Raw genomic sequence first — 15,222 nt, forward strand, 5'->3', positions numbered from 1 at the left:
TAATGTCTTCTAACGGCCTTGGCCGTACCCAGCATATGCTTTGCTCTGTCTCCCCCTCCTGGTGTTTTATGGTGCTATCCATTTGTATGCTACGCCCACCCGTACGAGTCGTAAGGCCTTTAAGCGACCCTTAAAACATGAACGATATAATGGTGTGTTCCAGATGCCTCGGACACCAGCCTTCCGAGTTGTGTGGAAGTGGGGAAATCTCCCAGCTTTCTTGCGGCATTTCACAGAGGCACGCCCCCTTTTGGTCACCTTTCCATCCGTAGTTCTGAGAGTATGCTATTTTATTCCGGTCACCAATTTATGCATTGCACGGTCTTGCTGTGCGTGCAATACAATGTAAAGTTGTGTCGTTTGTTTTCGAGCTGGTTTGCTAAAGAGGCTTATTTAGCTAACAATAACAATGACTAGCCAATGAGATTCCTGTAAACAAAGACCAAAAATAATGGTATCATAATTCCAACCATTTATACAACTCACATTTTAATTTTTTAAAGCAATACCACATTTGCTATTCTATTTTGTTATCATTTACACATAAAATTGAATATTAATACAAAGATGAGTGTTATGAGTTATGTATTTACAATGCAGTCATCAACTTTTACTTCAATAGTGTGTGTGTGTTGGTGAATGTCAAGGTAATCATTTCTACATTATTTCAAATACGGTTACTGTGTGTGTTTTCCTCATAGGTTGTTAATTTTAGAAAAACATTACAGCCTTTTATCAGTTCATAATGATGGCAACAACTAGAGCAAAATACTAATTTAGAAATGTGGATTTCTCAAAATTGGAGATGGTGAATCAATCTGCATTTATCCGGTTGAAAATAGTTAAATTCTTTACAAATAAATCACTAAATCAGAGCAAAATTAGGGCTTATGGTAATGTGAATCAATTCAACTATTTTTATATTTTTTCCTTTTTGTGAAATCATTATTTTCCACATAATTTCTTCCACTTGGTGACCTTTTATATGGTTTATCTTATAATAGCCCCACTAAGATGGTTCTATAGCATTTTTGTTTGTTCAGAAGTCATGGGAGGTGTGCCATTCCAATCAGCTTCCCTATGTTCTTTTTCAGACTTTAGTCTTGTGGGGGCCGACCAAGCATCTTAGGCAACAGATGTTGTTCAGGAGGGCTGGTCTGATCATTTGGTCCCTGAGGCCATAAATGAGAGCACTGAGACACCTTGGAAATAGATTCAAACACACAAAGATTGTATAGTGCAAACGCACCAAAATGAGTCTGTCCACGTTTCTAGCAAAGGCTGTGAGGATGATAGAATGGAGGGTGAAGGTTAGTATCAGGACCAACTGAACAAAATGAAGTAAAACTGTTATTCCTGCCTTTTTGACTGAAGCTTTGTCTGACGAGGCTGACCTGGCAACCAGTGTCACACCAACATAAGAAAATAAAATGGCAAGTCCCCCAAATGAAAACACAAAACCGGAATATGCTTCATCAAAATGTTTAGACATTGGTGTCAGAAAAAGTGCCTCTTTTGCGCAGAAGTCCTTCATTTTTTCATTATATTGATAGTCAGGTCGCCAAACAACAATTATTAACACCCGTATGAAGATATTTAGTGAACATACCGTCCACACAGCAGCGATAGCTGCCCCTGTGTTTCTGATGGTGACAAGGTCTGCATGTCTCAGAGGAAAGCACACAGACACATATCTCTCCATGGACATCACTGCCAGAGTAAGAGGAGAGATTGATTCAACGTAAATAGAGAACATGGTGAGCAAACCACAAACATACATTGTTAGCTTAAGCCTGCTTGCAGCCAGTATGTACATTAACAAACTTAATACAAGATGAACAGTATCTGCAAAGAGCAGATTATACAACAGAATGTATCGGGACGTCTCACGAAAAACTGGCTTGCTCCTCAAGGTGTACAGGAGAACAAGGTTCAAGGAGAGAAAAGTACAGCCCAACCCCACAGCTAAAGAGGTGAACAAAATATGATTTTGTGTTGTTAGATATTGCAAACCAGCACTAACATTAGCCCTCAAAGGTCCTGCACCCAGCCTTACAACTGGAATAAAAAAGGCCATGAACAATCAATGTTACAAATGATAAAAAAGATGAAAACATTCATATGTTCCCCAAACAGACCAAAATCAACAATAACATGTAAAGAAGGTAAATGCTTTACATTTCAATGAAAAATAAGAGAATCCCATTCATAAAAGTGTAACAACGTAGAGTCAACAGAACTGGTGCTGCTCCAGCCCCTGTGCCTTTTTATAGGAGGTCAATTATTTTTAGAACATACCTCCTCCAGGATGACGCAATTCTTATTTCTTCTGAATGTGTTCCAGGGGGATGAGTATTATTTACCCATACAAATTACATGAAATCTCTATTTTCCATAAGACTATTAACATGGATTCAAGCAGACAGACAGCCCCTTTTTAGCTTGAATTTTTAATGCAAAGAAGACAATTCACATTGAATGTATGGTCGACAAAATTATATATTAATTGTGGATATTTTCAGATCCACAAATAAAGAATTTTGACTTGTGTCTTGAAAAACCCCATATACTTCTGGTGTGCGGTATTCTCTGCTATATATTATATTATACAACAAAGGGCTCTGTTGACACTGCAAGTCCCTCGTTCCCACTGCAAGGATAAGCGGTCCTAATCCATGAGAAAATATGCAATATATAAATATGCGACTCAGATAAAAAAAATTCAGAACAGTGTGAACATACAGCACAAATATAATGGTACCCGATTTATTTCCAATTCTGATTAAGGCCACTTTCATATGTGGTCCTGACTCAAATACAGCTTTGTGTTTTTGCAATGCTACCTCAGTGTGAACAGTTATATTGGAATGCATGCGTCATTGACGTTACTGTAGATCTACATTTCTCACAATTAATATAGCGCTGGCTGGCCTTCTAGTCACTCAGTTTATACAAACATGAAAGACAGCTGCGATTTTAACACCCAAACAAAGAAATCGGACCTGGGCAATAAAAACAAATTGAGTATCAAGGCTTGCACTGTCAACAAAGGATAAAGTGGCATGTAGCAAATATGGTAATGTCATTCAAGGAAACAACTTTCTTATTTTTTTCGTTTTTGTTAAATCATCCTTTTCCACATTTTTTCTTCCACTTGGTGACCTTTTATAGGTCACCACTAAGACATGGCATGCAGAAGTCATGGGAGGTGTGCCATTCCAATCAGCTTCCCTACGTTCTTTTTCTGAATTTAGTCTTGTGGGGGCCGACCAAGCATCTTAGGCAACAGATTTTGTTCAGGAGGGCTGGTCTGATCGTTTGGTCCCTGACGCCATAAATTAGAGCACTGAGACACCTTGGAAATAGATTCAAACACACAAAGATTGTATTGTGCAAACGCACCAAAATGAGTCTGTCCACTTTTCTAGCAAAGGCTGTGAGGATGATAGAATTGAGGGTGTAGGTTAGTATCAGGACCAACTGAAAGAAATGAAGTAAAACTGTTATTCCTGCCTTTTTGACTGAATCTTTGTCTGACGAGGCTGACCTGGCAACCAGTGTCACACCAACATAAGAAAATAAAATGGCAAGTCCCCCAAATGAAACCACAAAACCGGAATATGCTTCATCAAAATGTTTAGACATTGGTGTCAGAAAAAGTGCCTCTTTTGAGCAGAAGTCGTTAATTTTTTCATTATATTGATAGTCAGGTCGCCAAACAACAAGTATTAACACCCGTATGAAGATATTTAGTGAACAGACCGTCCACACAGCAGCGATGGCTGCCCCTGTGTTACTGATGGTGACAAGGTCTGCATGTCTCAGAGGAAAGCACACAGACACATATCTCTCCATGGACATCACTGCCAGAGTAAGAGGAGAGATTGATTCAACGTAAATAGAGAACATGGTGAGCAAACCACAAACATACATTGTTAGCTTAAGCCTGCTTGCAGCCAGTATGTACATTAACAAACTTAATACAAGATGAACAGTATCTGCAAAGAGCAGATTATACAACAGAATGTATCGGGACGTCTCACGAAAAACTGGCTTGCTCCTCAATGTGTACAGGAGAACAAGGTTCAAGGAGAGAAAAGTACAGCCTAACCCCACAGCTAAAGAGGTGAACAAAATATGATCTTGTATTGTTAGATATTGCAAACCAGCACTAACATTAGCCCTCAAAGGTCCTGCACCCAGCCTTACAGCTGGAATAAAAAAGGCCATGAACAATCAATGTTACAAATGATAAAAAAAGATGAAAACATTCATATGTTCCCCAAACAGACCAAAATCAACAATAACATGTAAAGAAGGTAAATGCTTTACATTTCAATGAAAAATAAGAGAATCCCATTCATAAAAGTGTAACAACGTAGAGCCAACAGAACCCGTGCTGCTCCAGCCCCTGTGCCTTTTTATAGGAGGTCAATTATTTTTAGAACATACCTCCTCCAGGATGACGCAATTTTTTTTTCTTCTAAATGTGTTCCAGGGGGGATGAGTATTATTTACCCATACAAATTACATGAAATCTCTATTTTCCATAAGACTATTAACATGGATTCAAGCAGACAGACAGCCCCTTTTTAGCTTGAATTTTTAATGCAAAGAAGACAATTCACATTGAATGTATGGTCGACAAAATTATATATTAATTGTGGATATTTTCAGATCCACAAATAAAGAATTTTGACTTGTGTCTTGAAAAACCCCACATACTTCCGGTGTGCGGTATTCTCTGCTATATATTATATTATACAACAAAGGGCTCTGTTGACACTGCAAGTCCCTTGTTCCCACTGCAAGGATAAGCGGTCCTAATCCATGAGAAAATATGCGATATATAAATATGCGACTCAGATAAAAAAAATTCAGAACAGTGTGAACATACAGCACAAATATAATGGTACCCGATTTATTTCCAATTCTGATTAAGGCCACTTTCATATGTGGTCCTGACTCAAATACAGCTTTGTGTTTTTGCAATGCTACCTCAGTGTGAACAGTTATATTGGAATGCATGCGTCATTGACGTTACTGTAGATCTACATTTCTCACAATTAATATAGCGCTGGCTGGCCTTCTAGTCACTCAGTTTATACAAACATGAAAGACAGCTGCGATTTTAACACCCAAACAAAGAAATCGGACCTGGGCAATAAAAACAAATTGAGTATCAAGGCTTGCACTGTCAACAAAGGATAAAGTGGCATGTAGCAAATATGGTAATGTCATTCAAGGAAACAACTTTCTTATTTTTTTCGTTTTTGTTAAATCATCCTTTTCCACATTTTTTCTTCCACTTGGTGACCTTTTATAGGTCACCACTAAGACATAGCATGCAAAAGTCATGGGAGGTGTGCCATTCCAATCAGCTTCCCTATGTTCTTTTTCTGAATTTAGTCTTGTGGGGGCCGACCAAGCATCTTAGGCAACAGATGTTGTTCAGGAGGGCTGGTCTGAGTGTTTGGTCCCTGAGGCCATAAATGAGAGCACTGAGACACCTTGGAAATAGATTCAAACACACAAAGATTGTATTGTACAAACGCACCAAAGTTATTCTGTCCAATTTTCTGCCAAAGGCTGTGAGGATGACAGAATTTAGTGTGAAGGTTAGAATCAGGACCAACTGAAAGAAATGAAGTAAAACAGTTTTTCCTGCCTTTCTGGCTGATGCTTTGTCTGACGAGGCTGACCTGGCAACCAGTGTCACACCAACATAAGAAAATACAATTGCAAGTCCCCCAAATGAAAACACAAAACCGGAATATGCTTCATCAAATTGTTTAGACATTGGTGTCAGAAAAAGCACCTCTTTTGAGCAGAAGTCTTTCATTTTTTCATTATATTGATAGTCAGGTCGCCAAACAACAAGTATTAACACCCGTATGAAGATATTTAGTGAACAGACCGTCCACACAGCAGCGATGGCTGCTCCTGTGTTTCTGATGGTGACAAGGTCTGGATGTCTCAGAGGAAAGCACACAGACACATATCTCTCCATGGACATCACTGCCAGAGTAAGAGGAGAGACGGCTTGAACCAAAACAGAGAGCATTGTTATGAAACCACAAACGTACATTGTTAGCTTAAGCCTGCTTACAGCCAATATGAAGATTATCAAACTTAATACAATATGAGCAGTATCTGCAAAGAGCAGATTATACAACAGAATGTAACGGGGCGTCTCACAAAAAACTGGCTTGCTCCTCAAGGTGTACAGGAGAACACAGTTCAAACAGAAAAAATTACAGCCTAACCCCACAGCTAAAGTGGTGAACAAAAGAAATTCTTCTTGTGCTTGATACTGCAAACCAGCACTAACATTAGCCCTCAAATGTCCTGCACCCAGCCTTACAGCTGGAATAAAAAAGGCCATGAACATCAATGTTACAAATGATAAAAAAAGATGAAAACATTCATATGATCCCCAAACAGACCAAAATCAACAATAACATGTAAAGAAGGTAAATACTTTACATTTCAATGAAAAATAAGAGAATCCCTCATAAAAGTGTAACAACGTAGAGTCAACAGAACCGGTGCTGCTCCAGCCCCTGTGCCTTTTTATAGGAGGTCAATTATTTTTAGAACTGACGTCCTCCAGGATGACGCAATTCTTATTTCTTCTAAATGTGTTCCAGGGGGATGAGTATTATTTACCCATACAAATTACATGAAATCTCTATTTTCCATAAGACTATTAACATGGATTCAAGCAGACAGACAGCCCCTTTTTAACTTGAATTTTTAACCCAAAGAAGACAATTCACAATGAATGTATGGTCGACAAAATTATATATTATTTGTGGATATATTCAGATCCACAAATAAAGAATTTTGACTTGTGTCTTGAAAAATCCCCACACACCTCCGGTGTGCGGTATTCTCTGCTATATATTACATTATACAACAAAGGGCTCTGTTGACACTGCAAGTCCCTCGTTCCCACTGCAAGGATAAGCGGTCCTAATCCATGAGCAAATATGTTTGCTCATATGCGACTCATATACAATTTTTCCAGAACAGTGCGAACAGCACAAATCCAATGATACCCGATTTATTTTCAATTATGATTAAGGCCACTTACATATGTGGTCCTGACTCAAATACAGCTCTGTGTTTTTGCAATGCTAACTCAGTGTGAACAGTTATATCGGAATTAATGCGCCGTTGACGTTACTGTAGATCTACATTTAAAGTCAAAGTCAAAGTAGCTTTAATGTGAATTTCTTCACATGTCAAACATACAAAGGAATCGAGAGGACGTTTCCCACTCTCCCACGGTGAAACACAGGCACAACAGATAAGACATATCCTAATACTAAGTAAAACATTCAATTAAATTCCACATATATAGGACATTTACAAATGCTAAAATATAGCCAATAAAATAAGATACAAAATAAAATATGCAGTGTTGGAATCTACTATGTATGACGTTTCTGTATAGGCTAGGTTATAGTAGTGCAAAAGGCAATTTGGTAATGACAGCAAAAAACATTCTCTAAGATGTATTTGTGACATTAACAGTGCAAGTAGAACAGTAAGACAGTGGATAGCAGCCAATTCAGTTAAGATATTAGATAGCAGCCAATTACAGTCTGTTTGGTAAGTGGTGATACTAAAAGTAATAAAAGTAATAAAAGTGCAAGAGACAGTTTGTTGCAGAGTCCTGAGTGTTTTTAGGGGGGGGGGGGGGGGGGTCGTTCAGCTTTCTGTCAGTCTGGAGGATATGGCCGGGGGGAGTGAGGGGAGAGAATTTAGCGTCCTGATAGCTTGGTGTATGAAGCTATTATTATTATTATTAGTAGTAGTAGTAGTATTATTATTATTATATTCCTCACAATTAATATAGCGCTGGCTGGCCTTCTAGTCACTCGGTTTATACAAACATGAAAGACAGCTGCGATTTTAACACCCAAACAAAGAAATTGGACCTGACCAATAAAAACAAATTGAGTATCAAGGCTTGCACTGTCAACAAATGATAAAGTGGCATGTAGCAAATATGGTAATGTCATTCAAGGAAACAACTTTCTTATTTTTCATTTTTGTTAAATCATCCTTTTCCACATATTTTCTTCCACTTAGTGACCTTTTATAGGTCACCTCTAAGACATAACATGCAGAAGTCATGGGAGGTGTGCCATTCCAATCAGCTTCCCTACGTTCTTTTTCTGAATTTAGTCTTGTGGGGGCCGACCAAGCATCTTAGGCAACAGATGTTGTTCAGGAGGGCTGGTCTGAGCGTTTGGTCCCTGAGGCCATAAATGAGAGCACTGAGACACCTTGGAAATAGATTCAAACACACAAAGATTGTATTGTGCAATCGCACCAAAATGAGTCTGTCCACTTTTCTAGCAAAGGCTGTGAGGATGACAGAATTGAGGGTGAAGGTTAGTATCAGGATCAACTGAACAAAATGAAGTAAAACTGTTTTTCCTGCCTTTTTGACTGAAGCTTTGTCTGACGAGGCTGACCTGGCAACCAGTGTCACACCAACATAAGAAAATAAAATGGCAAGTCCCCCAAATGAAACCACAAAACCGGAATATGCTTCATCAAAATGTTTAGACATTGGTGTCAGAAAAAGTGCCTCTTTTGTGCAGAAGTCCTTCATTTTTTCATTATATTGATAGTCAGGTCGCCAAACAACAAGTATTAACACCCGTATGAAGATATTTAGTGAACAGACCGTCCACACAGCAGCGATGGCTGCTCCTGTGTTACTGATGGTGACAAGGTCTGCATGTCTCAGAGGAAAGCACACAGACACATATCTCTCCATGGACATCACTGCCAGAGTAAGAGGAGAGATTGATTCAACGTAAATAGAGAACATGGTGAGCAAACCACAAACATACATTGTTAGCTTAAGCCTGCTTACAGCCAGTATGTACATTAACAAACTTAATGTAAGATGAACAGTATCTGCAAAGAGCAGATTATACAACAGAATGAATCGGGACGTCTCACGAAAAACTGGCTTGCTCCTCAAGGTGTACAGGAGAACAAGGTTCAAGGAGAGAAAAGTACAGCCTAACCCCACAGCTAAAGAGGTGAACAAAATATTATTTTGTGTTGTTAGATATTGCAAACCAGCACTAACATTAGCCCTCAAAGGTCCTGCACCCAGCCTTACAGCTGGAATAAAAAAGGCCATGAACATCAATGTTACAAATGATTAAAAAAAAATGATGAAAACATTTTCATATGTTCCCCAAACAGACCAAAATCAACAATAACATGTAAAGAAGGTAAATAAAACTTTAAATTTCAATGAAAAATAAGAGAATCACATTCATAAAAGTGTGACAACTTAGAGTCAACAGAACCGGTGCTGCTCCAGCCCCTGTGCCTTTTTATAGGAGGTCAATTATTTTTAGAACATACGTCCTCCAGGATGACGCAATTTTTTTTCCTTCTAAATGTGTTCCAGGGGGGATGAGTATTATTTACCCACACAAATTACATGAAATCTCTATTTTTCATAAGACTATTAACATGGATTCAAGCATACAGTCAACCCCTTTTTAACTTTTAACCCGAAGAACACAATTCACATTGAATGTATGGTCGACAAAATTATATATTGTTTGTGGATATTTCCAGATCCACAAATAAAGAATTTTGACTTGTCCCTCATCCTCATCCTCATCCTCATCCGCTTATCTGGGGACGGGTCGCAGGGGCAGCAGCTCAAGCACGGGGCCCCAGACTTCCCTTTCCCGGGCCACATTGACCAGCTCTGACGGGGGGATCCCGAGGTGTTCCCAGGCCAGTGTTGAGATATAATCTCTCCACCTAGTCCTGGGTCTTCCCCGGGGTCTCCTCCCCACTGGTCGTGCCTGGAACACCTCCCAAGGGAGGCGTCCAGTGGGCATCCTTACCGGATGCCCGAACCACCTCAACCTTTCTAAGCAGAGGAGCAGCGGCTCTAATCCGAGTTCCTCCCGGATGACTGAACTTCTCACCCTATCCCTAAGGGAGAAGCCAGCCACCCTCCTGAGAAAACTCATCTCGGCCGCTTGTATCCGTGATCTCGTCCTTTCGGTCATTACCCATCCCTCATGACCATAGGTGAGGATAGGAACGAAGATCGACCAGTAGATCGAGAGCTTTGCCTTGCGGCTCAGCTCTCTTTTTGTCACAACGGTGCAGTAAAGAGAACGCAATACCGCCCCCGCTGCTCCGATTCTCCGGCCAATCTCACACTCCGTCGTACCCTCGCTCGCGAACAAGACCCCGAGATACTTGAACTCCTTCACTTGGGCTAAGGACTCATTTCCTACCCGGAGAAGGCAATCCACCGGTTTCCTGCTAAGAGTCATGGCCTCAGGTTTAGTGGTGCTGATCCTCATCCCAGCCACTTCACACTCGGCTGCCAGCCGATCCAGTGAGTGCTGAAGGTCACAGGCCGATGATGCCATCAGGATTTTGACTTGTGTCTTGTACAATTATTAAATTGTGAATGCGTAACTAGAGCTCTAGATGGCGATATGTGCATCTGTATATAGCGCTATATCTCCACAGCTATTTTAAATGCACTATCATAGCTTAGTATTACAAATTAACACATGAAAACAAGTGTGATATCAGATTATTATTATTAGGGGTCCTACAAAATCTGACTTTTTAGCTCCTTTTTAGCTCCAAAAGTTATAAAAATTGGCAGGCTTGTAGAACTCGTAAAGTTAGTAAAGGAATCAAAAGATGGGCCAGAATAACACATAGGTGGCGCTATAACAAGGCCTTTAAGTTCAGGAATTCAACAGGCTGCCATTACCACTAGGAAGGTGCAATTTGCATGAAACTTGTGATACATGCACCATTTGTCATGATGAACAACTTTCACATGGCAAACCATACAGTCAGACTATTTGGATATAGTGCAGTGACCACAACTTGACCAAACACCCTCCCGCCGAAAGTGGGAAAAGCTGCAAACATGTACCAGGGGACTGTGGGACTATATGGTGTTAAATTCATAGCAATAAGGCAAAAGACAGCAGAGATATACATTTTAAAGTGAAATACATGCATATGTATACAGCTCTACAACATGTTTAAACAGCTCTAACATTGCATCCAAAACATTTAGGCTCAGCGGTTGAATATGGCTATTAAGTAGAGATTCCATAGTATACCCATGCCAAATTTGAAGACTATATCTGAAAAAACAACCAAAAAATATTAGTTTGAAGTTCTCCCTTCTGAACCATGGCCTCTCTACAATGCAGGCTGGGCCTTAAAGCGGTACACACGTAATTTCGCTAACATACGTTTGACAGTGGATTTTGATACAGTATGCTTTAGAAACATGATTGGTGATTGTTTAGTTTTTAATGCATACCAATGCTATATTACCGTATCGACCAAGCTCACCATACCTCCAAGTACATACTGTTGGTCATACTGTCAGTCATACAGTCATACTGCCGGTCATGCGGTCATACTGTCGGTCATACGGTCAGACTGTCGGTCATGCAGTCATACTGTCGGTCATATGGTCATACTGTCAGTCATGCGGTCATACTGTCGGTCATACGGTCATCCTATCATACTGTCAGTCATGCGGTCATACTGTCGGTCATACGGTCATCCTATCATACTGTCAGTCATGCGGTCATACTGTCAGTCATACGGTCATCCTATCATACTGTCAGTCATACGGTCATACTGTCGGTCATAGGGTCATACTGTGGGTCATACATTCATAAGGTCGGTCATACAGTCATACTGTCGGTTATACAGTCATACTGTCGGTCATACTGTCATACTGCCGGTCAAACGGTCATACGGTAGGACCCCTTCATGGTTGCTTGCAACTATATTTATTATTATTATTATTATTATTATTATTATTATTAAGTAATTTATGAATGAATTATTTAAATCCAAGCATATTGAATAACTTCAGTCACTCAGAAATATAACAAGATAGGGCAACACGTTGTCCATCAATGTTATAGTCGTACTCAAGTGCATCATTTGCTTTTTTTGTTATTTCCAATTGCTATTTCATCGCCGTCTAGATGCATGCTCTAATGGTTGGTGAGTGATTAAATTAAAATACAAGGTCCCCGTTAAAAAATCCCCACACACCTCATCCCCACTGCAAGGATAAGCGGTCCTAATCCATGAGCAAATGTTTGCTCATATGCGATTCAGATACAATTTTTTCAGAACAGTGCGAACAGCACAAATGCAATGATACCCGATTTATTTTCAATTCTGATTAAGGCCACTTTCATATGTGGTCCTGACTCAAATACAGCTGTATTTTTGCAATGCTAACTCAGTGTGAACAGTTATATCGGAATGCATGCGTCGTTGACGTTACTGTAGATCTACATTTCTCACAATTAATATAGCGCTGGCTGGCCTTCTAGTCACTCAGTTTATACAAACATGAAAGACATCTGCGATTTTGACGCCCAAACAAAGAAATCGGACCTTACCAATAAAAACAAATTGAGTATCAAGGCTTGCACTGTCAACAAAGGATAAAGTGGCATGTAGCAAATATGGTAATGTAATTCAAGGAAATAACTTTCTTATTTTTCCTTTTTGTTAAATCATCCTTTTCCACATATTTTCTTCCACTTAGTGACCTTTTATAGGTCACCTCTAAGACATAACATGCAGAAGTCATGGGAGGTGTGCCATTCCAATCAGCTTCCCTACGTTCTTTTTCTGAATTTAGTCTTGTGGGGGCCGACCAAGCATCTTAGGCAACAGATGTTGTTCAGGAGGGCTGGTCTGAGTGTTTGGTCCCTGAGGCCATAAATGAGAGCACTGAGACACCTTGGAAATAGATTCAAACACACAAAGATTGTATTGTACAAACGCACCAAAGATATTCTGTCCAATTTTCTTGCAAAGGCTGTGAGGATGATAGAATTGAGGGTGAAGGTTAGTATCAGGACCAACTGAAAGAAATGAAGTAAAACTGTTTTTCCTGCCTTTCTGACTGATGCTTTGTCTGACGAGGCTGACCTGGCAACCAGTGTCACACCAACATAAGAAAATAAAATGGCAAGTCCCCCAAATGAAAACACAAAACCGGAATATGCTTCATCAAAATGTTTAGACATTGGTGTCAGAAAAAGTGCCTCTTTTGAGCAGAAGTCCTTCATTTTTTCATTATATTGATAGTCAGGTCGCCAAACAACAAGTATTAACACCCGTATGAAGATATTTAGTGAACAGACTGTCCACACAGCAGCGATGGCTGCCCCTGTGTTACTGATGGTGACAAGGTCTGCATGTCTCAGAGGAAAGCACACAGACACATATCTCTCAAGGGACATCACTGCCAGAGTAAGAGGAGAGATTGATTCAATGTAAATAGAGAACATGGTGAGCAAACCACAAACATACATTATTAGCTTAAGCCTGCTTATAGCCAGTATGTACAATAACAAACTTAATGTAAGATGAACAGTATCTGCAAAGAGCAGATTATACAACAGAATGTAACGGGACGTCTCACGAAAAACTGGCTTGCTCCTCAAAGTGTACAGGAGAACACAGTTCAAGCAGAGAAAAGTACAGCCTAACCCAATAGATAAAGTGGTGACCAAAATATAATCTTGTTTTGCTAGATATTGCAAACCATTGCTAACATTAGCCCTCAAAGGTCCTGCACCCAGCCTTACAGCTGGAATAAAAAGGGCCATGAACAACAATGTTACAAATTATAAAAAAAAATCTGAAAACATTCATATGTTCCCCAAACAGACCAAAATCAACAATATCATGTAAAGAAGGTAAATGCTTTAAATTTGAATGAAAAATAAGAAAATCCCATTCATAAAAGTGTAACAGAGTCAACAGAACCGGTGCTGCTCCAGCCCCTGTGCCTTTTTATAGGAGGTCAATTATTATTAGAACATACGTCCTCCAGGATGACGCAATTTTTTTTTCTTCTAAATGTGTTCCAGGGGGATGAGTATTATTTACCCACACAAATTATATGAAATCTCTATTTTCCATAAGATTATTAACATGGATTCAAGCAGACAGACAGCTCCTTTTTAACTTGAATTTTTAACCCAGAGAAGAGAATTCACATTGAATTTTGGTTGACAAAATGATATATTATTTGTGGATATTTCTAGATCCACAAATAAAGAATTTTGACTTTCACCTTTGGCTGGTGTCTCATTGCTCTCATTCATGGCCTCAGGGACCAAACAATCAGACTAGCCCTCCTGAACAACATCTGTTGCCTGAAGGCTGCCCCACACTACAAGATTTTTAAATCTTATGTGATTTTTGAGTCGGATGTACACCACACACATAAAGAGAATCTCAGCCAATTTGTTGGTCTCCGATCGTAAATACAAATACATGAGATTCTAACACAAGACAAACACCACACACTATAGGACAATATTGTCCGATAATTGCACGCTGCAGGGCCGTGAAGGTAGAACTAGAGCAACTCGCGTCAACAGTGAAAATGGATCAGCGTCTTTTGACAGCAGTTGTTTACGTGGTGCTTATGCTTACATAATATCAGAGAATATCCACGTCAGTTCTGCCGCGGCGCAATTAATGAATAAAGATCATAAACACGTTGGAAGAAAAAAACATTTATTTTGACAGATGTGCCCGAAGTTACTACTTTACAACCTCGTTGATGACCAACTTTTAGAAAAACATGTAGGCCTACTTTTAATTCAGCCTTGGGTGAATTGGAAGCGTAGTGTGTTGGACTGTTTTCAAAACGGGTAGGCTTTTAGATTAAAATAAGTAATGCTGTCTGTGAGTCTGTAGCAAATCCTACATCGTTATTGTTGCAGTATTCAACCATTAGCAAGGTGACACTGATTTGCTATTGATAGGCCTACCATAGATAGACTGTATAATATAAATATCTATCATGTTGGATAACCCCGATTTTGTGATCGGGTGCTCTTGGAGTTGACCATCTTAGAACACTACGGCAGACTAATAAGGATAATCTTGGCCGATTTTCGTCCAGATTCGGCTGCCATGGGAATGCCACCCCGATTATCGTAAAGGGCAAATCGGGCAAGATATCGGGACATTTCTGTTGTAGTGTGGGGTGAGCTTTAGATGCTTGGTCGGCCCCCACAAGACTAAATTCAGAAAAATGTTGGGGAAAAACAAAGGATTTTTGGCACTTCTATATTAACATGAGAAGAGTCCCATCCTCAATTTGGTGAGGGGATGTCACTGGTT

The 15,222-nt window shown here is 39.7% G+C and overlaps 4 protein-coding genes across 4 annotated transcripts; all 4 read right to left on the reverse strand.

Moving 5' to 3' along the window:
- Nucleotides 1-1,090: 1,090 nt before the first annotated feature.
- Nucleotides 1,091-2,367, reverse strand: LOC311353812 (odorant receptor 131-2-like; the record flags this gene model as incomplete). Its single annotated transcript, XM_084473626.1, has 2 exons — nucleotides 1,091-1,965; nucleotides 2,364-2,367. The coding sequence occupies 2 exons, from the start codon at nucleotides 2,365-2,367 to the stop codon at nucleotides 1,091-1,093; spliced, it is 879 nt and encodes a 292-aa protein (XP_084329752.1).
- A 3,019-nt stretch (nucleotides 2,368-5,386) lies between these two features.
- LOC311353814 (odorant receptor 131-2-like) lies at nucleotides 5,387-7,321 on the reverse strand (the record flags this gene model as incomplete). Its single annotated transcript, XM_084473627.1, has 2 exons — nucleotides 5,387-6,261; nucleotides 7,258-7,321. 2 exons carry the CDS (start codon nucleotides 7,319-7,321, stop codon nucleotides 5,387-5,389), a joined length of 939 nt encoding a protein of 312 aa, XP_084329753.1.
- Nucleotides 7,322-8,173: 852 nt separating this feature from the next.
- Nucleotides 8,174-11,160, reverse strand: LOC311353815 (odorant receptor 131-2-like; the record flags this gene model as incomplete). The annotated part of the gene is made up of 2 exons (XM_084473628.1): nucleotides 8,174-9,048; nucleotides 11,157-11,160. 2 exons carry the CDS (start codon nucleotides 11,158-11,160, stop codon nucleotides 8,174-8,176), a joined length of 879 nt encoding a protein of 292 aa, XP_084329754.1.
- Nucleotides 11,161-12,692: 1,532 nt separating this feature from the next.
- On the reverse strand, nucleotides 12,693-14,192 carry LOC311353816 (odorant receptor 131-2-like; the record flags this gene model as incomplete). The annotated part of the gene is made up of 2 exons (XM_084473629.1): nucleotides 12,693-13,567; nucleotides 14,162-14,192. The coding sequence occupies 2 exons, from the start codon at nucleotides 14,190-14,192 to the stop codon at nucleotides 12,693-12,695; spliced, it is 906 nt and encodes a 301-aa protein (XP_084329755.1).
- Between the last annotated feature and the right edge of the window lie 1,030 nt (nucleotides 14,193-15,222).

This window comes from Micromesistius poutassou, assembly GCF_964030765.1.
Source record: "Micromesistius poutassou genome assembly, chromosome: 10".
NCBI lineage: Eukaryota > Metazoa > Chordata > Actinopteri > Gadiformes > Gadidae > Micromesistius > Micromesistius poutassou.